At 36.2% G+C, this 25,039-nt stretch overlaps 3 protein-coding genes across 8 annotated transcripts; 2 read left to right on the plus strand and 1 right to left on the minus strand.

Annotated features, from left to right (window-relative positions):
- Positions 1–4,251: 4,251 nt before the first annotated feature.
- Positions 4,252–9,070, plus strand: LOC121238763 (zinc finger CCCH domain-containing protein 53-like). 6 transcript variants are annotated; one of them, XM_041135783.1, is made up of 10 exons: positions 4,252–4,723; positions 5,057–6,289; positions 6,395–6,574; positions 6,664–6,849; positions 6,949–7,049; positions 7,160–7,411; positions 7,498–7,678; positions 7,863–8,084; positions 8,177–8,257; positions 8,381–9,070. In XM_041135783.1, exons 2-9 carry the CDS (start codon positions 5,268–5,270, stop codon positions 8,238–8,240), a joined length of 2,208 nt encoding a protein of 735 aa, XP_040991717.1. In that variant the 5' UTR covers positions 4,252–4,723; positions 5,057–5,267; the 3' UTR covers positions 8,241–8,257; positions 8,381–9,070. The 6 variants fall into 6 exon arrangements, with proteins under 6 accessions (XP_040991717.1, XP_040991716.1, XP_040991719.1 ...); XM_041135782.1 differs by having other exon boundaries at positions 4,252–4,643; XM_041135785.1 differs by having other exon boundaries at positions 4,253–4,643; positions 6,664–6,843.
- A 4,384-nt stretch (positions 9,071–13,454) lies between these two features.
- LOC121239767 (putative calcium-transporting ATPase 11, plasma membrane-type) lies at positions 13,455–22,261 on the plus strand. Its single transcript, XM_041137080.1, has 7 exons — positions 13,455–13,879; positions 17,750–17,822; positions 17,913–19,855; positions 19,935–20,093; positions 20,506–20,677; positions 20,774–21,072; positions 21,284–22,261. The coding sequence occupies exons 1-7, from the start codon at positions 13,706–13,708 to the stop codon at positions 21,590–21,592; spliced, it is 3,129 nt and encodes a 1,042-aa protein (XP_040993014.1). The 5' UTR covers positions 13,455–13,705; the 3' UTR covers positions 21,593–22,261.
- LOC121239768 lies at positions 22,137–24,784 on the minus strand. Its single transcript, XM_041137081.1, has 3 exons — positions 24,619–24,784; positions 23,711–24,028; positions 22,137–22,400 (listed from the first exon to the last, which is right to left on the minus strand). The coding sequence occupies exons 1-3, from the start codon at positions 24,744–24,746 to the stop codon at positions 22,331–22,333; spliced, it is 516 nt and encodes a 171-aa protein (XP_040993015.1). The 5' UTR covers positions 24,747–24,784; the 3' UTR covers positions 22,137–22,330.
- Between the last annotated feature and the right edge of the window lie 255 nt (positions 24,785–25,039).

Below are 25,039 nucleotides of genomic sequence, written 5' to 3' on the forward strand. Positions count from 1 at the left end.
AATCTTTGGTTAGGATTTGAGAATGTGAAATTTTATTTAAAATTTATTTTGACATAATGATTTGCAGCACAGGGTTACCTTCATAATTAGTATGCCCCACGTGAATTCTTCTAACCTATAATTAATCTGAAAAAAATAATAAAATCTAGAACCTAACCTATCTAAATCCATTTTACACTGCAAAAGCCAACGACATTGAGGCAAAGCTGTGGACCATTCACATGCACAGTGGGGCGCACAGCACGCTGTAGATATTAAATAGTACTACGGTTCTTGAGATGGCAGAAGGAAGGTAAAACTTAAAAAAAAAACAAAAAACAAAAAAACATGAACATGTTGAAAACAAAAGAGTACGTAGCCGTGAATTATGCACGTGGGGTTTTATATAAAGAGACAGGATCGGTATCTTCGTCTCAAAATAATAGGAGACAAAAAAAAAGAAAAACTCTCTTAATTAATATATAAATAAACATTGAACAAACTGGTTTTATTCGGGGAGCCCCATGTATGCATGAAACTTGATGTTAATTTAGTACATTAATTAATACAATGTTGTTATTTTTAGGAGGGTACCAAATTAATGATCGGGTCGTGACTACAATATACATGATATGATTGGGATCAGCTGGAAGTTGTACTGTATATGCATGTTTATTTAGCTCATGTGTCTTTCTTTTACAGTTGTAACATTAATTAATATCTCTTTGGGGGACCATGAAGCTGGAGGTAGCTTTTGTTACATCATTACCTTTATCTAATCTTCGCTCTGTCTGTCTTCTATATATAGCCAGACCAGTCCAGTACATAGCTAGCTAGCATTTAGTTTGTACGTACGTTTCCTTATATTGGGAAACTTCCAATTTATATGGCACTAAAGCTTAAAGATGTACCAACTAATTCATGAGTACCAAGGTCTTTTGGGTTTGTTACATGATAAGCATGTACGTACGTAGTCATGAATATTGCAAAATATGGTAATTAAGGTCCTGTTTGGATTCAAGAATCACTCCATTCCCTCTCATCTTATCATTATAATTTTTTTAAATTTTCACACAAAATATAATTAATAAAAAATTTAACATTTTTCAAATACCAAAATAATAATAATATTAAAAAATAATATTATAACAATATTTTATTCAACTTTCATCTAAAATTATTTCATCTCATCTCACTATTCAAACCCCACCTAAGTTATACGTTACCACGTTGTTATTACTATAATTTAACTAAGATAAAACGGTACTAATATATATAAGTCTTTGATAAATATTTTAAGTTATAAAAAATCTTATAAAAGTAAATATACAAATTAACGTGGCTTGATGTTGTATTTTAGATTATAAACTATATCTGACGTATTATATGAAGTCGCATCAATTTATAAATTTATTTTTATAAGATTTCTTTATTATTATAACATTTCTTTTTAAATTTTCTCATATATATTTGGAGGGACTCGGAGAGATTGAGATGAGTCGTAATACAAGAATTGAGTGTTAAATAAATATAATAAATAAAGAGAATTGTTAAGTTTACATATAAGTCGTCTTATATAAAAAAAATACATAATAATGTGATTTAATGTAATACATAAATAATGTTAATGTGTATAATTTTTTTTTTTTTTTTATGTAAAACTTATGCATAAATTAAAAAATACTCGTAAATAAAATGTGACATATAATCAGTAGTCTGAAAGAAGTATTTCATTGAGTGATAATTTCAAGTAAGCTGTGATTGCAACCACCCAAGTTTTATTTTTGCTTTTATGTACCCTACCCCATTGGCCCTCGTAATGATAGAGAGAGAAGAACAGTTTGATAATTGATACATGATCCGACCACCTAAAAAGGCCCATTTTTTATTTTTATTTTTATTTTTATTACTTTTGAAACACGAGAGGCCAAAAGTATATGCAACATTTGGCACGCGCGTATTGAGCACGTGAAATAACAAAAGGCTAGGAAAACGAAACCCTCCCTGCTCAGTTTAATTAGCTGTAGTACGTGTTTATAGATCGACGATTTTGGATGGTTCTTTTATTATTTTTTGTCTTGTAACGTTAAAAATATTTTGTCACTTTTATAACTCAATGTGTCTTAAAATATAAAATCAAAAATCAAAGCTGCATTTATTATATTACATTAATGAAATGATGTGATACGATTACGGACTTACATAACCTATCAACTCAATGATAAAGATTTTTATAACAAATCGCATCGTTGGGCCAGTTTGGAAAATAAGTCGATATAATATGAATTGATCTGAAAATTTAAATTTGAATAAAATATTATTTTTTAATATTATAATAAAATATAAAAATTTAAAAAAATTATAATAATAAAATAAAATAAGACGAGATGAAACACTTTCACTATTCAAATTACATTTAACATTTTTACTTTTGAAATTGAGAAATGATTGATCAAATCATGGAAGGTTGAATCGGATCATTGGTGTGGGTTTATTTTTCAATCTTAGCATATATTATCAAACAATTATAACCTATCATCTTTATTGAATTCGTCTATCTTTTTTTTTTTTTTTTACCATCTTGACAAGAAATATACTTTTATTTTATATATTTTTCATGACATGACATAATATGATATAATATTAATGGATTTCTTGGTGAAAATTGTCAAAATAAATTTAAATGCTGTTTGATTAATTAGATGGTTTTGTATGCCTATCTTAACAATTTTATTTGCGAAACATATTAGAGAGATATATCATATAGACTTTATAATGAACTGATGGATTAGTGTTATTAATCAAAGTTAAAATTTAAAAGTAAATCAAATCAATATTTATAACGCGTGGTAATATTATACAACACGCGTGAACTCTCAACTCACTGATAAGACTTTTTGGTATGATTTGCAGAAAATTTAACAGTTTTTTCTTCTTTATTTTCAGTTTTAACCTAAATAACAACTGATGTGTAGTAGTCATGGAAGATCTAAGCATGAAGTTTGTAACAAATGGTTTTGTTGAGGGGAAAAAAAAAACCTAGAAGTAAACATGCATCGAGTGATATGGTTTGGTCAAATCTTCCCACACTTTGATCAACCTCATCTTTAGGAGATACACGATATATAGATGACTTTATACATGAACAAGCTATAAATAATTCAAAATGGTATTGTTAGTCACTGCATGCTTTTATCTGCACTTGCCAAGAAAGCTCGAGTAACATACTCTGATTGTGATTTGCATATTAAAAAAACTGGTATAATTAGCATGTTGATGATACTTTTTAATATGATAATATGAAAGATTGCTGCTACAACTTTTAAAAAAATAAACTTGGATGACAGAGGCGGCAACAGCTCATTTTGTAAGGGTGTTGATCATATGCATACACATAGACATACATATAGAATGCTCAAAAAGTGAAACCAAGAGACAAATGGAAGTGCAGTGCCCACACCCCATGTGGCTGGGAAGCTAGGTAGCTCCCTCCATGGTTTCCTTTTCTCTCGTGATCAACCCCATACTTTTATAAGCTCCAACTACTTTTGTTTCTCACCACCCAGAGCAGACCACTCCTTCTCCTTTCTCCTGTAGATATCACTGATCTGTAATAAAACTTTCAAGAAAAAGAGGAAAGGTACTGAGGAAAAGTGATGGAGTTCTGTGGTGTGAATTATAACGAGGGTCTGAGTAGAGTGCTTGTGTTGGGGGAGAGAGAGAGAGAGAGAGAGAGAGAGATCATTTACTTGTTGTGGGGGCATCTTAAAAACGACAAGTGAGAAAGCAAGAATGCAAGAACCATGCCCCTCCTCTTCCTATACAAATCCCATACCTTTTGTAGTTTTCTACCATCAAAAGCACAAAATATCTCAGCCTTTTCTCTCTCTCTCTCTTACATAATTAGACATTATAGTAACAATTATTTTTAAGAGAGCAAAGTGAGGAGAGCATATTATGCTTGTGGGACATGATCAAATTAACTATCCCATATTACATGGAGTCATTAAGAATGGAGAAACATTTCTGTGTCTTCCTCAGAAGAGAGAGAAAAAAGATTGGAGAGGAGGCATTGACTCCCCCATGAGAACACATGATGAGCCAATTTTAAACAAACCCCCAGGTGCGTGTGCTACCTCTCTGCCAAAGGGTCCTACAAAACTCCATCATATTTCCATTGGAGCGTGTCTTTCACGGGAATGGGTAGCGATCTGTTTGATTGTATATTAACTGGCTTGGAAAAGAAAGGGAAAAAAAAAATGCAGTACTCGTAAGAAAAAAATGCAGAGTTTTAAATAGGGAGTGTCAGAGGTTAGGAGCAAGTGAACGTGCACTATTTGAGGCACAGATCTGGATCCACTCAAAGCACCAAACCCAACTCCACCCCCACGCACCAACAGGCCACGAAACAACACTCTCGCTCACTGCCACTCCTACCGGTCTTCGTTATACTTTCGAAGGGGAGAGGGAGGAGAGAGAGAGAGCGAGCGCGCTTAAAAACATGAGGTGGTTTCAGCTTTCAGCTTCACTGCCCACTTGCCCAGTGCCCAAAAAACATGTCCAGCAGGAGTGAAGCAAATTTATGGTTCCTCTCTGCTCCCCGCTCCTGCTGCTGCTAACCTCTGCAACTGCTCTGGAAACAAGGCGGTGGTTTGGCTTTTGTAGTAAGTTTGACTGTTATTATTGTGTTTGAACAGAAGAGGCTGGTAACAAAGGAAAACCAGAAGACGACCTTCTTTCATGGGTAAGCGGTATTCTCATACTTGAGAGCCGGTTTTTAATTTCGATTTGGAAAACAAGAGAAAAGGAGGACTCCGGCCTGGAGAGTCATACCTCTTTCTATTTCTTACTCCTTTTGTTTCTGCAAGCTTTTGCTCTGCAGTTCTCATAGTTTCTTTATAGATAAATTCAACACTGGGTATTTTTCTTAACGTCTTGCTTTGCTTTTAACAAAGGCAACTCTCAGCATCCATTTCTATTCTCCTTTTTAATCAAACCACACGAGAATACTCTTTTTAAAACTCGACTTTTCTTTCTTTTCCTTTTTCTTTACAACTCTTTTGTTGGGTTTTTGCAGGAATAAGAGAAAGAGGAACGCTTTGCTCCTATTCATCACAAGTTGTTAGGTAGTGTTTGTGTGCGGTTGAGAAAGAAAGTTTACTTGTACAGACAGAAAGAGAGAAAGAGAACACTTCGCTTTCTCAGACCAAAGAAACAATAAGAACTAAACTTGAGGGAGGGTTGGTTGGTTTGGTGTGTGAAATTCTAGCACCAACCTATTTTCACCGATGGATGGTTATGAGGCAACAAAAATTGTTTTCTCGAGAATCCAAAACTTGGACCCAGAAAATGCATCCAAAATCATGGGTCTACTACTTATTCAAGACCATGGTGGGAAAGAAATGATTAGATTAGCATTTGGTCCAGAAGCTCTTGTCCAGTCGGTAATTCTTAAAGCCCGGAAAGACCTGGGACTGACCTCGAACCCTCCGTCCGCCCCTTCAACTCCGTCATCTCCATCGCCTTTCCTCTCAAGCAACCAACTTTCTGTCTCCAGGCAGAGTTCCTCTCCTACCAGGCTTCTTGGTGGGATTAATCTTCCTCCTCCTCCTTTAACCATCCCAAACACTTCTTCTGTCAGTTCAGCTTCTTGGTCAGCCTTGTCTGAGGTTCAAAACCCAGATGATTTGATTAGTCCCAACAATCTAACCGTTGGGTCCTTTTCTTCCTCTTCAATGAACACGTCTGCCTCCTCTTTACCCTTCTATGGAAGTGGAGCCACCGATATGATCGATGACTTTCAGCTCCAAGACCAGCTTTCTTTCCTTAACGATGGCTCCCCCGCCCTTGGCCCCAAAAACCAAGACTTGTTTTACCCTCAGTCAGACTTTTCCTCCAGTCCAACTGGTGCTGGTGGCGACCCTATGCATTTTGCTTCGTACGGTAGTTGGGGAGGATCTCCACACCGCAGAAGCTTCTCGGTTAGTGATGTCTGCTTGGGGTCTGAGGACCCCAATTCCGGGTTTGGCTGGAAACCTTGTCTGTACTTTGCTAGAGGATACTGCAAGAATGGCACTAGTTGCAGGTTCTTACATGGAGGGCTTGGAGATTCGGTGGATGGTTCTGCAATGGTAGGTTCACCGAGCAAGATTGATATGATGGACCAGTGCCATGAAATTCTCAGATCTAAATCTGCTCAGCAACAAAGATTGGCCGCAGCTTCTCATCTCATGGCCTCAGCTTCATTTCCTTACTCTTCAAAGGGCATGAATATGCTCCTACAGCAGCAGCAGCAAAATGATGCTAATAGGTATGCACTTTTTAGATTGTACCATTCAAAATCTTGGGGGGTTCGTTCCTTCTTTTTTTTTTTCCCTCTCCACCCTCTTGTTTTGACTCTCGTGAGTACACGTAGAGCGGCGGCGGCTCTAATGATGAGTGAAGATATGCACAAGTTTGGGCGATCCCGGCTCGAAAGAAACGATTTTTCGATGAATGGTGGGGCTGGAATGGTGAACCCAGCGTCGAGGCAGATCTACTTGACTTTCCCAGCTGATAGCACTTTCAGAGAGGAAGACGTCTCAAATTATTTCAGGTTCTATTGGGTTTGTTGTTCTGTTTTATTCAAAGCTTGTGGAATGGATTGGTGTTTTTTGCTGAAAAGTTTTGATTTCGTTGTTGAAGCATTTTTGGGCCGGTGCAAGATGTGAGAATCCCATACCAGCAGAAGCGGATGTTTGGATTTGTTACTTTTGTTTACCCCGAAACTGTGAAGCTCATTCTTGCCAAAGGGAACCCTCATTTTGTTTGTGATGCTCGTGTGCTTGTTAAGCCTTACAAGGAGAAAGGCAAAGTACCGGACAAGTACAGGCATTCTCTCACACACTCTCATTTTAATCTTCTGTGCTCGCCATTGGTTAAATTAGAAGTTTAAATGCACTTTGCTAATGTAGTAATGCTACTTGCTAGTTGCAGGAAACAACAGCATCAACAAGTGGAGAGGGGAGAGTTCTCACCATGTGGCACACCTACTGGAGTTGATGGTAGAGACCCATATGATCTCCAGCTTGGTAAGCAAGCTGCTATCTTTGCATTTCCATTGGTTTGCACGTTAATAATAGTTATAGCTAAAGATGATCCTTTCCTTTCAACTTACAAGTTAATTTGATTGAATCAAAAGGAGCAAGAATGTTTTACACTGCACAAGACATGCTGTGGAGGAGGAAATTGGAGGAGCAAGCTGATTTGCAGCAAGCCCTTGAACTTCAAAGTAGGAGGTTGATGGGCTTGCAGCTTCTTGATATCAAGAAGCAACACCACCACCGTGCGCTCTCCACTGGCAGCCCGGTCCCATCTCCTACTCATTCTCCCAACCCGTTTAGTCAAAACCCTGTTCTTCCTTCATTCAGTAGCAGCCAAGAAGTCCCAGAAGGCATGTTGCTTCCACATTGCTGAATTTTTTTTTTTTTTTTTCAAAACTAGAACGCTGTTTTCAGGATTGCAATTGTTTGATTGCAGAAAATTCTTCTAGTGCTACACCAACTGCTTCTGCTGCTGTTTGTACGAATTTGCAGCAGTTGCAGAAGATAGAGCTCACCACTGTTGCAGGCAAAGAATTGACTGACAACAATGAGAGTGCCAATGGTGTTGGCAATGGGAAGCGGAGCCCCCCTCATGAAGAAAGTGATTTGCAAGAATGGTATGGGCTTTTTAATTCAGACTATTAGAAAGGCGACTGAGATTCACAAATTATCCTTTTGTTTCTTATATTTGTATCAAGTTCAATTTTTTACCATTCTAAGATTTGTTTTAGCATACTTTCCAATGTGGGTTCTCCAATATTGAGCAATGTTAAAGATTGTTAATCTCATAATTGAGTGCAGTTTGGAGCACAACCTCCCTGATAGCCCCTTTGCTTCTCCAACGAAAGCAGCTGCAGACTTCATGTCTGCCTTTGCCAATGGGTCTAGTGTAGTGAATGATGCAGATGCCTCAGCGTCATCTGCTGACAATAAACTGGCAACTGCAACAATACTCCCGCCGGCGGCGGCGGCAACCACATTGGATATGGCAGCCTTCAAATCTTTCAACTGCCAGATGCCAAGGTACTCCCACTCAATGCCATCAAGTGCCGTTGCTACACAATCCTCGTTTATATGTTACAGTATCTGTATTTTAAAATGGGCTTGCATTTCAGGTTCTCCTCTGGCCATGGAGCCATTGGAATGTATGCTGGCACCGGTGGACCTATTGGAATTTAGCTTCCTAATGTTAGGTAAATCAAACTTTGGATTCTTTTCTATTTAGACTGCATGGCTTATTTGTTTTTATTTTCTGCATACAAACAATTCGTGATTATGTATTCTGAATGAATTTGGCTGTTTTTGCTCATGTTTACAGGGATTGAGAAGCATAACCAAACAAACTACCCCATATGGAAGAAGGTCCGTAGAGGATCACCGTCACCAGCTCTCACCGGCATCCTCATCATCATCAATACTATACTACTTACTACCATACAAAATGCATACGTAAAAACGCAGCGAAGGAAGTGGGTCATCTGTTCCTTTCCGTGTTGTTGTACTATTTTCATCTCTCATTTCTGTAGTTGAAGTTGAACCACAGGTTAAAAAAGAAAGAACATAGAAAGAATCACACTGTCCATGTGTAGTATTAACTTCTGGCACTGTAATTTCTATCCCTTTCCATTGTTTCCATAGAAGAAACACTAGCCCAAATGTAGTCTTAGTCTCATTGTCCATGTCTTTAGGGTGTAATCAAATCTTTGTACAGCTGAAGCAAGAGCCAGAGAAGCAAGGAAAAAGTGGTAAAAGCAGAATATAACTACAAGCTTTATTGATAGACCGTAACGAGTAAGTTAGAGTTGAAGGGGCCGAAGGTACCATACAAACAGTCAGCCCCCAGTTCAGTTTGAAGACTAAAAACAATGTGGAAATCTCTACAATTACATGTATTGCTCTTTATTTGTAGCACTAGTTGTCATACACAATATAAATCTCTTACTAGTAGATTGCCAGACACACAGATTTGGAAAGAAAATCAGAAAGCAAAAGTGAGATTTTTAGCTTAATTGGTCCCTCCCTTCCTTTTTACCTCTCCACATGCTCTCCTTTGGTTTCAGGAAAGAATTTCTCTTTATTACTGTTCATGTTTCCTTTCCTTTTTCAATTTATCTATTTCATTATTGGTGGGGTCTATCTTTAATCTTGTCATTATTGGAGGGGAAAGAAAGGAGGGCGACAAGGCACAATCTCACATGGGAGTGCTGACACTGCATGTGGGACCTACTTATTTATAGGATGCCAGGTTGTGTGTGGGTCCTACCCACCCACACCTTCCTGGCCCACCCATGTGAAGTAATACCACACTTTCTCTTGATATTGTATATATGCACATACTCTGGCCTTTACTTTTTCTGCTCGACAGTAAAGGTCATACACAAATCTGAAAGTAGACGTAGATGCTCACACGTATGACAAAAGGACACGATTTTTGCAAGAATCTTCTCGATGTGGGACAAAAATTTTGACAGTGTTGAGTTTTTTATTTTTTTATCTTTAACTGTAGCATTGGAGTTTGTAGCCAAAAAGGTAAAGTGGGAAAAAAGACGAAACAAGTTGTGGATAAGTACAAGCCGTCAAATTAGTGTTATTTGACACGTAGAGACGGCCGTAATGGGAGACCAGACGGTGTTTCCTCGATGGTGAGTGAGCGAGCGAGGCTGCTTTTTCCTAGAGGCCCTGTTTGGTTTCAAGGAAAGTGATCATTAGTGCTTTTGAATTCATTCCCCTAAATTTCGCACATGAAGTTAACCCTGGTCCAATTAGATTAAGACAGACATACTTGTCCGCATCGATAATGATTGTAGAATTTTGTTTTTGGAGTTCAAATGCCTTACGATTCTGGGTGTCTATGAGTGGAGAGATCTTAAGGCTTGTTTGGATCTGTAAATTATTTTAATTTATTTCATCTCATTATTATAATTTTTTTACATAAAATATAATAAATAATTTAACTTTTATAAATCTTAAAATAATAATAAAATTAAAAAATAATATCTTAATAATATTTTATTTTATTTATTTAAAAATATATCATCTCATCTTACCATTTAAACGAGTCCTCAAAATTTAAAGGTTAGAAAAAATGATTTGTATGGATTTAGGATGTACAAGTTTTGTATATAGATTGAAATTTTGAGAAAAAAATTTATTCTCAAGCAAGTGTATACCTGCTTACATATTATAATTTGATCTAAAAAATAATTTTAATACTTAAATCTCAGGTATCAAATTTTAGAAAAAACCTTCAAGCTGGTCAGACTATACTTAGTCAATTAACAATCCTTCAATAATAGCCCTCCACGTGAGTTTTCTATTTTACATATTGTGCATTTGCTTACACCTGATCAACAACAGTCCTCTCTTGCCTTCTATCACAGACTTTGTCCTCCACTCCATCCCAACCCAAACTAAGATTTTGATCCCATTCTCATCTCCGACAACAGCTCGACCTCCCAAGCCAGGTGTAGGACAGAGCTCGACCACCCTTGTCGCCACGGACGGAGCTCGACCCCTAGAGAAAAATATTTGAAAAAAAAAAGTTTACACTAATTGTAAAAAAAAAAAAAAAAAGTTCTAGAATTTTTGGTGGCACCACTCAAAACATATTGGCCATTCACCGAATTCATAGTATTGTGCTATTTGAAGGTCTCCTCCAGCACCAAAGACTGCTCCTTTGACAGCCTAAGTTTCTTTCTTGACGAGTCGCCGTGCTACCATTTTCCTTGTCGCTCTCGCGAGAGCACCAAGCACTCTCAACCTTGTTTTCTTCTCCATTTGGCTTTGATCTTTCGCTTCTCTTCTCGCTAATGCTCGATATCGTGTTGTTCGGTGAAGAAATCCCATTTTCATACTCACATTCCGCCATGGATGGCAATTGGTTCACGTCCACTCCACCCAAGAATGTCAAACTCGCATCTGGGTTTCGATTTGTGAACGCGTTTCTACGTGAATTTCAAATAAATATTTTTGATAAAATTTTCTAATAATTACTTCTGGATGGTAGAGAATCAGATGAAAAGGTTGTTGAATCAGTTCTTTAATGTCAGAAAAATAATGTTGAACGTCCCCATACAAAAAATAAAGGCATGTGCTATAATGGCTAGCAAATATCGCGGATTTGAGGTTGAAAGCTTCTATCTTTATTATCCCAGTTTCTCACAGTTGTCGTCGTTCATGGAGCTGTGATTTGGGAAAGGGTTTTAAAGGAGGAGGGTTATGTTCGTAGGGGAGGGGGAGGGGTACATTTGCAGGAAGCTCAAATTCATTTGTTATGGATTTTGATCTAGTGTGTGCTTCTGTAGTTTGTATTTTTACCACATTCCTACGTGTCTAATTATCATTGGAGGGCTATTATTCTACTCATAATAGATAGGCTGTTCCGAAGAAGAATTGTAAATTTTATTATTTAAGTGACGTGGATATGTGTTTTATACACCAATTGATAATAGAATAACTAAAATTTGAGACTCATGATAATTTTCACTTTTTAATGTTGTGTTCAACTATCTTTAAAAAGATTGCGGAGACTTGCATATTTTAGGATTGAATAATTTTTATTATCAAATCAATATGTGAAGCACACATAATAAATTGTTATTTTAGAATATAAATTTTAAAATTTGAATATTACACATCAAATCTTATCATTTAAATTTGAAGTTTTTTAAGCGATGTGAATGGTGTATTCTATATATCAACTCGAGATAATATAATTCTTTAAGACTATCTAATATTATTCTATACACATAATAATTCTTATTATTCTTATAAGCTTTTTACTATCTACTTTATAGTAAAAATAACTTTATAATTTAACGAATCACATCAAGTCATGTCAATTGATAAATTTTTTTTTGTATAATTGTTTTGTAGTTAAGAGTATTTCCCTTCTTATAAATTAGGCTATCCAACGCTCTATATTTCACCGGTTCGATACATGCCATTTGAGTGAGAAATCTGACGACGATTCAATTGTTTTATAATCTGTTTGATAATCAATAAACGTAAATAATGCAACTTGTGAAAGCCCATTCATTTGGGTCTTTCAACCTCGTGAGCATGTTCCTTAGAAAATTTGACTTTTTAGGCCTCTCTTTCTTTTACGATTCAAGTGGTAAATGGAGAACATTCGGGCATCGAGCCCATTTGTGGCGTTTTTAGTGATCCAAATATACATCAATTTATTTGTCTTATCAATGCTATATATGTGAGTTGCTATAGATGTTATTGGAAATCGATGTTGGTAATCACAAAAATAACACCTATATATGGCTCATTTTACCATTTTTGTTTTGTTTTGATAAAAACAAATAGCAAGGCTCCTTGTGCATATTATACATTGATTAGAATAATTATTAATTTAAGAGTATTTCTACGTATAAGCCGGTATAGATAATACACTCTTGACACAGTTGACATAATAATATTTAATTTATAAAAGATTTGAATTATAAACTTTTCTTACAAGTTACAAATCAAGTTTTGTCATGTCAATAGAATGAAGGGTGTGTTTAACACACCGGCTTACAACTAGAAATTTTCTTAACTTAATTATCTCTAGTACACTAGGTTATGTTTGCATGTTGAAGTGATCTTAGATGATTTGTGAATAGTAATAAATAATAAAAAATAATTTTTGAATAGTAGTGAGGTAATCTGAGCATTAACCAAACACAACTTAAATATTTGATCATTAACTTTTTGCTAACTCCAAAGTATATCTCGGGTTCTATTTTGCCTGTGACCGCCTTGAGAGGTAATTTCTTACCCTGTATATGTATGAAAAAGAAATGCTTTAGACACAAAAAGATCATCTCATAAAAGTAAACATACAAGTTGACGTAATTTGATGTAATACATTAGATTATAAAATTATTTTTATTGTAAAGTAGATCGTGTATTATTTGAAGTTATATCAATTTGTAAAGCTAGATGAAGTGGAATTACCGAAGGCATTAAATTCTTGGAGTAATATATATCAACTCAATGAATACAACCACAAATTATTAAGTAACTTTATAATTTGACAAAACACATAATGTCACATCAGTTTGTAAGACTATTTTTGTATAATCCATTTGTAGTTAGTGTATTTTCCTTAATGAATTCATCTGATTCGGAGAGGCGAAAACAACAATATGGGCACCCATCATTGTAAACAGAATCAATCGAATATCAATTTAAGGATAAGTTGAAAGACATACGTGATATCAACGATTTCATGTGTGCGTACGTGCATGTGTGGGTGGAGATCGATATATGGAACTAATTAAATTAAGCCTTCTAGTGCTTAGAATAGCTTATGATTAGATTTTTTCATATATAATATATATAAATGCAGATATCACTTGACACGTACGTACAGACGTCAAATGGGAAGGAGACTTTTATATATGGAAATCACGTCTTGAGAATGTCAATGTTAATCTCATTATGTGTATATATATCCATCATCACAGCCCGTTGTTTCTCTCTCTCGGCCCTCTTGCTCTTTCCCGCCATTCACGGTGGAGTTTGAATCTTTCTTTGCATAAACTTAACCCTACTTCTACTCTATTTTTTTCTTCGCCAGCTTCGTTCTGATCAGATTGTACGTAGCGAAACAGAGAATATTAATCAGCTATCGTACGTTTGAAAATAAAATGGAGAAGTATCTGAGACAGAATTTCGACTTGGAATCAAAGAGGCCGTCCAGTGAAGCCCTTAGGAGATGGAGATCGGCAGTCTCCATGGTCAAGAATCCTCGTCGCAGGTTCCGCTTGGTCGCCGATCTTGCAAAGCGCGATGAAGCGGAAAGAAAGCTTAGGAAACTCCAGGTTTTCAATTTCTCTTCTCTCTCCGATCTCTGATAAAAGAAAGAAAGAAAGAAAAAAAAAAAAGCTCTGGTCGAAACACATGAATCATTTTGTTTGAGCTTCGTTTAGTATTAGACATATTTATGATAAAAAAAAAAAAACAATATGTTTTAGATCACGAATAAAATCGCTTGTTATTTGTTACGTACGTACCATCCGTTAATTGGTTGCTGAGAAAAAAGTTCATGAAAATGAAAGAAAAGCGTATAATACTCTGATTGTTTATGCTGCTTTTTTAATGCTTGAATCAATAATCTTAATGCTTGGGTAAATGTTTGCTCTGGTCTTAGATCATCATGAGTGGGGACAATGCAGGGATTTGAGTTCTGGATCGTGTGATAGTTTTAAGATGCAAAACTTACATTCCGAACATATCTTTTGGATCGAATTTTGAAAATTAATCTGTTACAGTTGGAATTGATAGGGTAGTTCTTTTCGGTCTTAGGACCGGTACGTATACAGTTTTGGGTCTTGGCTTGCCATAAATCTTCATGTACTTTTGCCCCGAAATCAACGCGCCTGTGTGCAATTTCTGCATATCTTCTTGGGTTAATTGTTAGGAAAATACTGGGCTCCTGCTGAGATTTTCTTTTATAATTTGTTTTATGTGCTCATTCTTTTCAATGAGAGAGATAGACTTTTGACCATTCTTCAAACAAACAGCTATGTCGTCCGAAGTTGAACAAACCTTGTTTGATTTGAACAAGGAAATCGTATTTTATGGAATAGTCAAATCATTGACAACCAACCAAAGAAAAAAGAGTTATGTTCGTGTACGAGTGAGAAAGGTGGTTGCCGAAAGGGCAAAAGCTGAAGTGGATGGTCCCGAGGATGGTTCGGATACAATTTTTTATTTTATTTTTATTTAGTGATTAATAAAGTATTTTTTTTAATGATATTATAATTTTTTTAAAAATATTAAAAAGTATAAAAAATGAATAAATGAATGAATAAATTAATTAAATAACCTTATTGATACCCATTCTCAAGCTATATACCTCCGGTAAATGTACACTACTATTCTCAAAAATAAAAAAAGGAAGGTAATTATAAGGTGAAGATCAGAGGTAATTATAAGGTATCGCGGAAATGCTGTAATCAGGATTTCAAGATCAGGTTGTACTGTGGCCGATATCTTCTGTCCAATTTGTTCGAACAATATGGCATCTTGGAGGTACCTACAAAACCCTTTCTTTCAATTTTATTTCAAGAGTTTTGTTAAGTACATGCGAGTTCGTGCACCATATCGCGTACCGATGATTTTTTTTAATTTAAAAAAAAAATAAAAAAAAAATTTTGAGAGAAGAAGAAAATTTCCTATATCATAAAAATTATTTTCGTCTTTAATTCACATCGTTTCGTTAAACATATGTATTATATATCAATATTGGTGCACGAATTGGTGCACGAACTTGCTTGCAATAAGATTTTTCTTTATTTCAAATATCTTTCAATATCACAACTTTTCACCTAATCAATTTTTTTTTTTTTTTAATTTTTACTCTATTTGTACATTTTCACCACAAACCAGCTTTGAACAAAAAATACTTCATAAAAGTTTTTTATTCAAATTTTCTTATCTAATAAAAGTAATGCTAGAAATAGTTTTAAAGTGTGAAAATTCCAAATGCTCTATTTGAAAAAAATAGGATCATATTTTTTTTCATGGGAATCTAACCTTTTTCAAATAGAGTATGCAATTCTTGCATACCTAAGGCTGCAAATATAATTTCTCATCTAACAAAACCCAATAAACAACAGTACATCTAAAGAAATTCTAAAAGATTTTAAACATGCATTCACATATTGAGCGCTCATTAATGGCGTGTTCATATATATGCTTCAAAAATGGTTGGCTCGTGGGCGGCCATTACTAACAATGTACGCGATAAACAAGTTGTTCAATATAGGCTGCTCAATTTGGCTTATGCATGCACTCGTTTTTCAGAAACATGTCGTGTCTTTTTCTTTGGTTCTCATGTGGGTGTGGCTGCTAGAACTTTTTATTTTTCGTTTGGTTTAAACTTTAACTTATTGTTAGCTAGAAAGTCTGACTTTGACAATCAGTGCTATTAATTCTTTTAAATATTTCATATGCAAGATATATAGATGTATATTCAAGTTTGCCTTAATTCGTCTTGAAACTACTAGTAGAATATATTATATGGAATAATTTAAAACGAGTTGCTTATTTTCGAGACAACATGTAGCGTTCAATGATTAATTCTTTGCAATATATTAATCTTGGAAATAGTAAATACCTGTTAGCTAGATATGGAACTCAACAAATTTACTGAACTTGACGAGTAATCCGAAGTGCTAGTCGAGTTTAACAACGTTTTATAATTACTTGAATCTATCTGAAATGAGGTTCAAATTAAGAGGATTAGTACTCATATTCTAAAATACTATTCAATATTATATATAGTTACTGATAATCAAATTAAACTTATAGAATCTTGATCTTTCTAAGCAATATATGTTAGATTCGATCCATTCATCATCTTTCTATACGCAATACGGTATTACATGCATTTCTTCTCTCAAAATAGAACGATACACAATGTGTGTGTATGCTATCTGTTTTGATATATGGAGCAAATGCCCGTGTATCCTAATTACTGCTAGCGTACTTATAGTTGGCCGGCTTCTTTCTCAGTACTGTATGTTCTGAAAATTAGATATAGCAGAACGGGTGATTAATCGTTTCAAAAAATCTTATACGCGATCTGACCAAATTAAGCGGGTAATAGTAATGCGATTGTTAATTATATATAGTTTAATTTCATGATGATTTGGTACTGCCCACTGTTATGGATCGAAGAGGTCTATATACGCTTAACATCATTCATAATTAATGTCTGTTTTTTTTTTTTTTTTTTTTTTTTAATATTGTCACGTTTGGATTTTTCGGTTCTTTATTTGATAATTTATAAACAAGTGCATAGAACTTGCCTAATGAAGTCATCACATACATCAGTTGGCCAGGAATAATTGCTCACTGGCAGGCACTAATTTTTAATTAATGATCAACTATCACGCAAACACACACACACACACACACATTCAAAGTTCTAAAATTTGGTATTTGAAATTAACTTATGAAATGGATCACAAGCAAGTGATGACCAAGATGTCTTGTTCAAAGTCTTAATCTGGAGTACTTGCAATAATTAAGTAGTGTTGGGCCCCCTCATACATTTTCAGTATTGGGTTCCATTTTCTTCTTTGCTTTGATAATTTTCACCACGACTAGTTCATCTATAACATTACTGAGAAATCTTCCTTTCCCGACCACGAACCCAATTTCTCCAATTCCTTGCTTAATATATGATGAATTACTTTATAGAGATTGACTGGGATCATTCAAAGCTCATGAAACACGGTACTTAATTAGTCACTTAGCACAGTTTGCTCAAATACTTGGGAAATTTTGTTAATTAATCACAAACTTGAAACAGCTTGAGAGTGGGGTTTTTACTTTTTATTCTAAATCCCAGGAATATGAGAAAAGTAGTGCTACAGAGTAGCTAGGATATATAATTTCTGAGTTTTCAGTCATTAATGTTGCTTGTGTGCTTTCAGCCAATTTTCTGTTTCTTCAGTGGTACTGTTCTTAACATGGTAAATTAACGTAAAAAACCAGCTCATTATAAGATATGCACGATAAGATCAGGGTTGTTCTGCTAGTTATGAACATATTCTGAACTGTGCATCATATAGCTTAAGTTTTTCAGCGTACGTAATCCTATGGGCTGTACGTATGATTGACGTTGATTTGCTATAGCCTTGATTTGCGCTGATCGTTACGCTCTTGCTACTTGTGGCCAGGAAAAAGTACGAATAGCAATATACGTGAATAAAGCTGCGTTGCAGTTCTTTGGAGGCATTGTCGATAATACACGTACGTAATCGAAATCTTAATTTCTGAGTCATCCAAAATTCTCCGATTTTCTCATATGACATATTTTCATCCTCATCCTCATATATGCAGCTGGGACGGAATCTCATTACAAGCTATCCAAAGAGGTTAGGGATGCTGGTTTTGGGATTGAACCTGATAAACTAGCATCCATCGTTGGATCCCATGATACCAAGGGTTTGGAGCATCATGGAGGAGCTCAGGGATTAGCAAGAGAACTTTCTGTATCTTTGGATCATGGTGTTGTTTCAAGTGACATATCTGTCAGGCAAAACATCTATGGTTTAAACAGATATGTGGAGAAACCTTCTAGAAGTTTTTGGATGTTCGTGTGGGAAGCCCTACAAGACTTTACTCTAGTTATCCTCATTATTTGTGCTGTCATTTCTATAGGTGTTGGCATTGCAACCGAAGGGTGGCCAAAGGGTATGTACGACGGGCTAGGAATAATACTCTGCATATTCTTAGTAGTTATAGTAACAGCAGTCAGTGACTACAATCAATCTTTGCAATTTAAGGATCTGGATAAAGAGAAGAAAAACATAATTGTTCAAGTCACCAGAGATGGATACAGGCAGAAGGTCTCCATCTATGATTTAGTGGTTGGAGATGTTGTTCATCTATCCATTGGAGATCAAGTTCCTGCCGATGGTGTGTTCATCTCCGGCTACAGCTTATCGATCGATGAATCGAGTTTGTCAGGTGAGAGTGAGCCAGTAGATGTCCACCAAGACTGGCCTTTTCTTCTGTCAGGCACCAAGGTTCTAGATGGGTCTGGTAAAATGTTAGTGACATCAGTTGGTATGAGGACTGAATGGGGAAGATTGATGGTTACTCTAAGTGAAGGGGGAGAAGATGAGACACCACTTCAGGTAAAGCTTAATGGAGTAGCAACCATTATTGGAAAGATAGGTCTTGTTGTTGCAGTGCTGACCTTTTTAGTTTTGACCTCAAGATTTTTAGTGGAAAAATCAATACTCAATAAGATCACTGACTGGTCTGCCAGTGATGCACTCAAACTTCTAAATTACTTTGCTATTTCAGTGACTATACTAGTTGTTGCAGTTCCTGAGGGACTACCTCTTGCAGTGACACTAAGTCTTGCCTTTGCAATGAAAAAACTCATGAGTGATAAGGCACTTGTGAGGCATCTCTCTGCTTGTGAGACAATGGGTTCTGCTAGCTGTATTTGCACAGACAAAACTGGAACATTGACAACAAATCATATGGTGGTGAATAAAATATGGATATGTGAAAAATCTGTTGAAATAAATAGTAGAGACAATGAGGATGCGCTGAAGACCTCAATATCTGAGAGAGTTTTTAACCTCCTCCTGCAGTCAATATTTCAGAATACTAGCTCGGAAATAGTCAAAGGGAAGGACTCAAAGAAAAACATCATAGGTACTCCAACAGAGACGGCGCTAATAGAATTTGGCTTGCTTCTGGGAGGCGATATAAATACGTTTCGTGAGGATTACAAGATAGTGAGGGTTGAACCTTTCAATTCAATCAAAAAGAAGATGTCTGTGCTTGTGGCTCTTCCTGACGGTGGTGGGTTTCGAGCATTCTGCAAAGGTGCATCAGAAATAATCTTAGAAACGTGTGACAAGATTGTTAAAGCTGATGGGGAAACCACCCAACTCTCTAAAGAACAGAAAAAAGGCATCACAGATGTCATAAATGGTTTCGCTTGTGAAGCTCTAAGAACTCTATGCTTGGCCTTCAAGGATATAGAAGGCGCTTCCAACGTGGATAGTATACCTGATAATGGATATACATTAATAGCTGTTGTTGGAATTAAGGATCCTGTCCGTCCTGGGGTAAAGGAAGCGGTTGAGACTTGTTTAGCAGCTGGGATTACCGTGCGGATGGTCACAGGTGATAATATTAATACCGCTAAAGCCATAGCAAAAGAATGTGGTATCTTGACAGAAGATGGACTGGCAATAGAAGGGAGAGATTTCCGCAATAAGAGCCCACAGGAGATGAAGGAATTAATCCCAAAACTACAGGTTTCACGATTGCTTAGTGTAATTTTCTTATATGCTAAGTTGCAGAAGCTTATAAAATTGCTTATATTTATATGTGTAGGTAATGGCTCGATCACTGCCTTTGGACAAGCACACCCTAGTAACCCAGTTAAGGAATGTATTTAAAGAAGTCGTCTCTGTGACTGGTGATGGGACCAATGATGCTCCTGCATTGCATGAGGCAGATATTGGACTTGCTATGGGTATTGCTGGAACAGAGGTTCGTTACAGACATGTCATATCATCTGCAGCAAATATTCTTTCTTAAGTTTGTTTAGATCAGTTACCTTATTTTGGTTGTTTGTTTTAATGAAATGTTTACTGATTGCTGATAGAGGCTGCCTTGCAAGTGAAACTGTTATCTAATGTTTGATCTTGAGGATCATGGATTTCAATTTATTGATTAGATAGAAGAGTAAAAGACAAATTCACCCCTGGCCACTTTGCATATGGCCCATGCTTTTCATTTTGAAATTTTCTTTTCGTGAATTCTAGCTTTTATCTAATTAGCCGACGAGAACACTAATCACTTGGAGTATCCAGACATCATAAGAAAGTACACGCACTCTTTACCAGTTACTAGCTATAATAATGGTCAGCTAAGAGTCTTCTGCTACATCGGATTGTTGCAGGTAGCTAAAGAAAATGCAGATGTTATCATAATGGATGATAACTTTACCACTATAGTGAACGTAGCCAGATGGGGTCGTTCAGTTTATATCAACATTCAGAAGTTTGTACAATTCCAGTTAACAGTTAATGTTGTTGCTCTCATGCTCAACTTTATCTGTGCATGTATCTTAGGTGTGTTCATCAATGGTGCTTATCTCATAGAAGTTGAAATACTCGCTGGTCTTCTCATCAGTCGGATGGCTAATAATCTTTTGACTTAACTTTCAGGATCTGCTCCTCTTACAACCGTACAAATGCTTTGGGTAAACTTGATCATGGACACTCTTGGCGCATTGGCCCTGGCTACAGAACCTCCACATGATGCGCTGATGAGAAGACCCCCAATTGGGAGGAATGTAAACTTCATCACTAGGACCATGTGGAGGAATATTATCTGTCAGAGCATCTATCAAATTTTCGTCCTCTTGATTCTAAAATTTGATGGGAAGCGGCTCCTGAAGCTCACTGGCTCAGGTGCCAATTCCATTCTCAACACATTCATATTCAACTCCTTTGTGTTTTGCCAGGTATCTTAGCTTGCTTTGTTTTTATTTTCTAATGAAGCACATTTTAGCTCATTCTGTGTTTTTACATCGGATCGAACTATCTTCTTCTTTTTCAAAGAAAAAAGGAAGGTTTTCGGGTTGATGTCGGAATCTTATTGCTGGAGGAGCCTTTGATCTCAGACAACGTGTTCTCTAATCAAACGCTGACTCGTGTTCTCTCTATATATATTAGGTATTCAACGAGATAAACAGCCGAGACATGGAGAAGACCAATGTTTTCCGAGGCATATTTGATAGTTGGGTTTTCTTGATTGTCATGGTTTCTACGGTAGCTTTCCAAATCATAATAGTCGAGTTTTTGGGCACTTTTGCCGATACAGTGCCACTAAGCTGGGAATTGTGGTTAGCCAGCATCTTAATCGGAGCTGCAAGTTTAATTGTGGCTGTCATCACAAAGAGCATTCCTGTGGGAACAAGCAAGCATAATGCTCAGCATCATGATGGCTATGAACCACTTCCTACAGGTCCAGAGCTGGCATGAAAAATCAAATGTTTGTGACTATATATAGACATTCCTTAATAAGGGAGCTTCATATCATAATCCATGATGATTCCTAAGTTGTATATGCAGCTCCGATTCCTTAAAGAGTCCGGCTGGAAATGTAATTTGGATTGGGAAACTACAGGGTTGATTTGCAACTTTGTTTTTTAACTTTTGGCAGATTTCGTTTGTAACAAATTCATGCCCATTTTTTTTATTCTTTTAGAAAAGAGAACAGTACTCCAATTTCATAAATTCATGGTATTCAACGGCAGGAGTTCTATATCTATATTCGGGTCCTGAAACTAAAGAGAAGATCATTTGAGTGCTAGGTTTCTAGAATGGTAAAATGCTTCTTATGGACCCAAGAGCAAAAATAAAAACAGAAGAAGTCAGACTATGGCTAATTTCTTCTGGGGAAAAAGAAAAGGACTGTTTGCAGCAGTTCACTCAATGCCTCTAGATTTGTCCATCTTATAGTCCATCTTATATGGGGCAGGGGCGTCCAAAAACAGAAAAAATTCTACCCATGGGCTCAAAATGGCTTAACAATTACTTGACACCAATAAGAACTATCTGCAACAATTCATCCAGCAAGAGCTTATGACAACCTAAGGGTATAAACACAATTTTAAGGAGTATTACATTCTAGAAATGCAAAATCTTCAAGAAAACCATATGTTTGAAGAGTGACATTATCCCTACAACAGTGTCAACTACCACCGATTTGAAGATCCTCTACTGAGATGAGGGCTCAGCATGCTTTCTCACAAAAAGCTTCCCTATATCTTCTGTGACAACGTTGCTCCTGAAAAAAAATCAAAATCAATAATCATAAGCAATTTCTTTTTCTCAATTAGAATTGAATAACGGCCTACTTTAAGCTACACTGTAAAAGAATATTGCAAAAGTAGTATATCCATTGAATACTGATTTCCGGGCCCTTTGATGCTATACAACAAAACATAATCCTTGATCTAATTATTTTTTTTAAATGAGTACATCACATGCCCTATTAAACCCTGTAACCATCAAGCCAAAGAGTAAACATCGCAATTAAAATTTCTGGATATTATTACTTTTGAATTAAAAAATAAAAAAACACACACACACAAACTCCAAAGTCTTTACATTAATCTAAAGCTCGCATCTATATCACATTAAAACAGTTTATACATAAATAAATAATTTAAAACATCATTAATCTCTCTTACTTTAGGTAATTTCATTATGATTCAAGAGACTTATAAAAAAAGTATGACTCAATTATATCTTTGGGATGAAGCAAGTCAACCTCCCTTTAGATACTACCACCATCCATGAAATTATAAAGCCCATCAAAATTTAAGGACTTGTTGATTATCTCCTTGTTATGCTTATTAAGAATCTGGTCTAACCAAGTGACGGGGTGGGGATCAGGTGGAAAACTATTGTCAACTGCTTCCACTAAGTCTTAGAGCCAGGTTTTGTATAGTAAAGGATTGGCTACCATACAGGGGAGCACATGCTTCGGTTATTTACCCCTAGAGCTTGTGCCAAACATTACCACAGTAGAACCGATGCCAGTTCAATATATGGTCATATTATGGAATGATCCACATGCTTGATTGGACTGAAAGTTGCTACTGGCTGTCTCCAATCCATGGTATCAATAATATGCTAATTTTTGAACAATTGTAATCACAGCCACCAGTGTGGTGAACACCATGGTTCCAAATCCTACTGTTCAGAAAGAGGGATGCTATTTAGGAGAGGAGAATATTATCAGAAACCAGCTGGCCAAACATCATTTAATGGAACAACTTCACTTTCTCCAATTTTACTGATTTTAAGCAGTAATCTTGTGATTTTAGAACCACAAGCTAAACAAAAGGGTTTGACCTAACAGCATTTTGATGACTTGGGAAGACTCATTGTGGCTATACCCCTGGTCCGGATTGAATTAATGCATTGTTTTTCAAGAGTTTGGCAGGTTTAAGTGAAGAGTTACTTGCAAAAAGAAAAATTACTATCAAATGACCCATGGTGGTATTAGAATTCATTCAATAGAGCAACAAAAAGAAAGAAACCAATATGGTGCAAGGTCAGTGATGAATATTTCAAGACATTACAGCTGACCTTCCACTAAGCTGGGGTGGGACTAGCACGCCACCAACAGTATCTGGAACATTCCTGGAATGGCGCAAGGTCCCTCTAGGAACCTTACTTCGGGGAAGAGAGGAAGTCAAAGTTGAATCATTCGAGTCTCTCTTGCGTGATGCATTTTCAGCCATAGCAGCAGCAACTCGAGAGGAGTGATCACTACTACTCATCAGACCAGATGCAATCGCAGGCAAGTTCAAGAGAAGGGAAGCATCAGGAAGTCTCTCAATAGAAGGCTCTGATGAGTGCGCAGCACTACTGTCTGGTTGCTGATTTGATGGTGTTTCTGATACCCTAGATGCAGACAAATTATTGGAAGCCGTTAAACCACAGAACACCATAAAACAATTGGATTTGAACCCGTTTGCTTAAAAAACTTAAAACATCCAAAACGGTATTGTGAAGCAGGCAATGGGAAGAGTATGGAAATGCAAACGGATTGGAACCCAACAATATCAATGCCATATCAAACACTCGCTTTAGTTGTTACTACACCAGGACTCGATCAAAGTGAATATTCCAACAGCAGATCCCACAAATGGCGAGGAACAAAAAAAAAAAAAAAAAGAGAAAGATTTCAAGATCTTGCATTCCTTTTCTTACATTCTCTCCCCAACAAACATACATATAAAAGAAGATTCTCACGAACAGACAGACCAGAACACCCGAAAAAAGGAAAAAGCCTTGCTTTTTAAGTGAAGATTGCTCAGATTAGTAAATCAAACTATGAAACTTAAGACAATCAATTGCATGAAACCGAGAAACAACTCAATGGGGAAATTTGGAGATATAAAACCCTAAAATAAAACGAGAAAAAGTTTATGAAATAAATATTATAAATTTAACTAGAGCTTTTGTACAATTCTGAGAAAATGAGAAATTACCGGTTCTGAGGAAGAACAGGACGGTGGGGAATGTCCTTTGGGCCTTGTTCTGGTTCGTCACGGGGTTCTTCTTCTTCGGCGTCCGAAACGTCGTCGTCTGATGAAGAACCGTAGTCTACCAGAGACATCTCTGTCGCTCCCTTGCTCCCTACACCCTCATAACTTCCTCTTTCCTCTCTAATATAAAAAGTAACGAACGCACTGTCCTCACAAAAGCGACGTCGCTTTAGTTGCCTAATGTGAATTTTGGGTGTGTTTGGATGTTGAAGTGAGTTAAGTTGAGTTGAGTTGAGTTGTGATGATAAAATATTGTTAGAATATTATTTTTTAATATTATTATTATTTTAAAATTTAAAAAAGTTGAATTGTTTATTATATTTTGTATTGAGATTTGAAAAAGTTGTAATGATAAGTTGAGATG

Source organism: Juglans microcarpa x Juglans regia, chromosome 7D (genome assembly GCF_004785595.1).
Source record: "Juglans microcarpa x Juglans regia isolate MS1-56 chromosome 7D, Jm3101_v1.0, whole genome shotgun sequence".
Taxonomy (NCBI): domain Eukaryota; kingdom Viridiplantae; phylum Streptophyta; class Magnoliopsida; order Fagales; family Juglandaceae; genus Juglans; species Juglans microcarpa x Juglans regia.

What these genes read in the sequence shown, in the direction of transcription:
- LOC121239768 (XM_041137081.1), bottom strand. Translation starts at nt 24,746, where the DNA reads ATGTCTCTGGTAGACTACGGTTCTTCATCAGACGACGACGTTTCGGAC. An exon ending in CCTGTTCTTCCTCAGAACCG is followed by an intron (nt 24,029 to 24,618) that starts GTAATTTCTCAT and finishes GTCTGCATCTAG; the next exon opens with GGTATCAGAAACACCATCAA. An exon ending in CCACCCCAGCTTAGTGGAAG is followed by an intron (nt 22,401 to 23,710) that starts GTCAGCTGTAAT and finishes ATTTTTTTTCAG; the next exon opens with GAGCAACGTTGTCACAGAAG.
- LOC121239767 (XM_041137080.1), top strand. Translation starts at nt 13,706, where the DNA reads ATGGAGAAGTATCTGAGACAGAATTTCGACTTGGAATCAAAGAGGCCG. An exon ending in GAAAGCTTAGGAAACTCCAG is followed by an intron (nt 13,880 to 17,749) that starts GTTTTCAATTTC and finishes ACTTGTGGCCAG; the next exon opens with GAAAAAGTACGAATAGCAAT. An exon ending in TGGGTATTGCTGGAACAGAG is followed by an intron (nt 20,094 to 20,505) that starts GTTCGTTACAGA and finishes GGATTGTTGCAG; the next exon opens with GTAGCTAAAGAAAATGCAGA.
- LOC121238763 (XM_041135783.1), top strand. Translation starts at nt 5,268, where the DNA reads ATGGATGGTTATGAGGCAACAAAAATTGTTTTCTCGAGAATCCAAAAC. An exon ending in CCCATATGATCTCCAGCTTG is followed by an intron (nt 7,050 to 7,159) that starts GTAAGCAAGCTG and finishes TTGAATCAAAAG; the next exon opens with GAGCAAGAATGTTTTACACT. An exon ending in GAAAGTGATTTGCAAGAATG is followed by an intron (nt 7,679 to 7,862) that starts GTATGGGCTTTT and finishes AATTGAGTGCAG; the next exon opens with TTTGGAGCACAACCTCCCTG.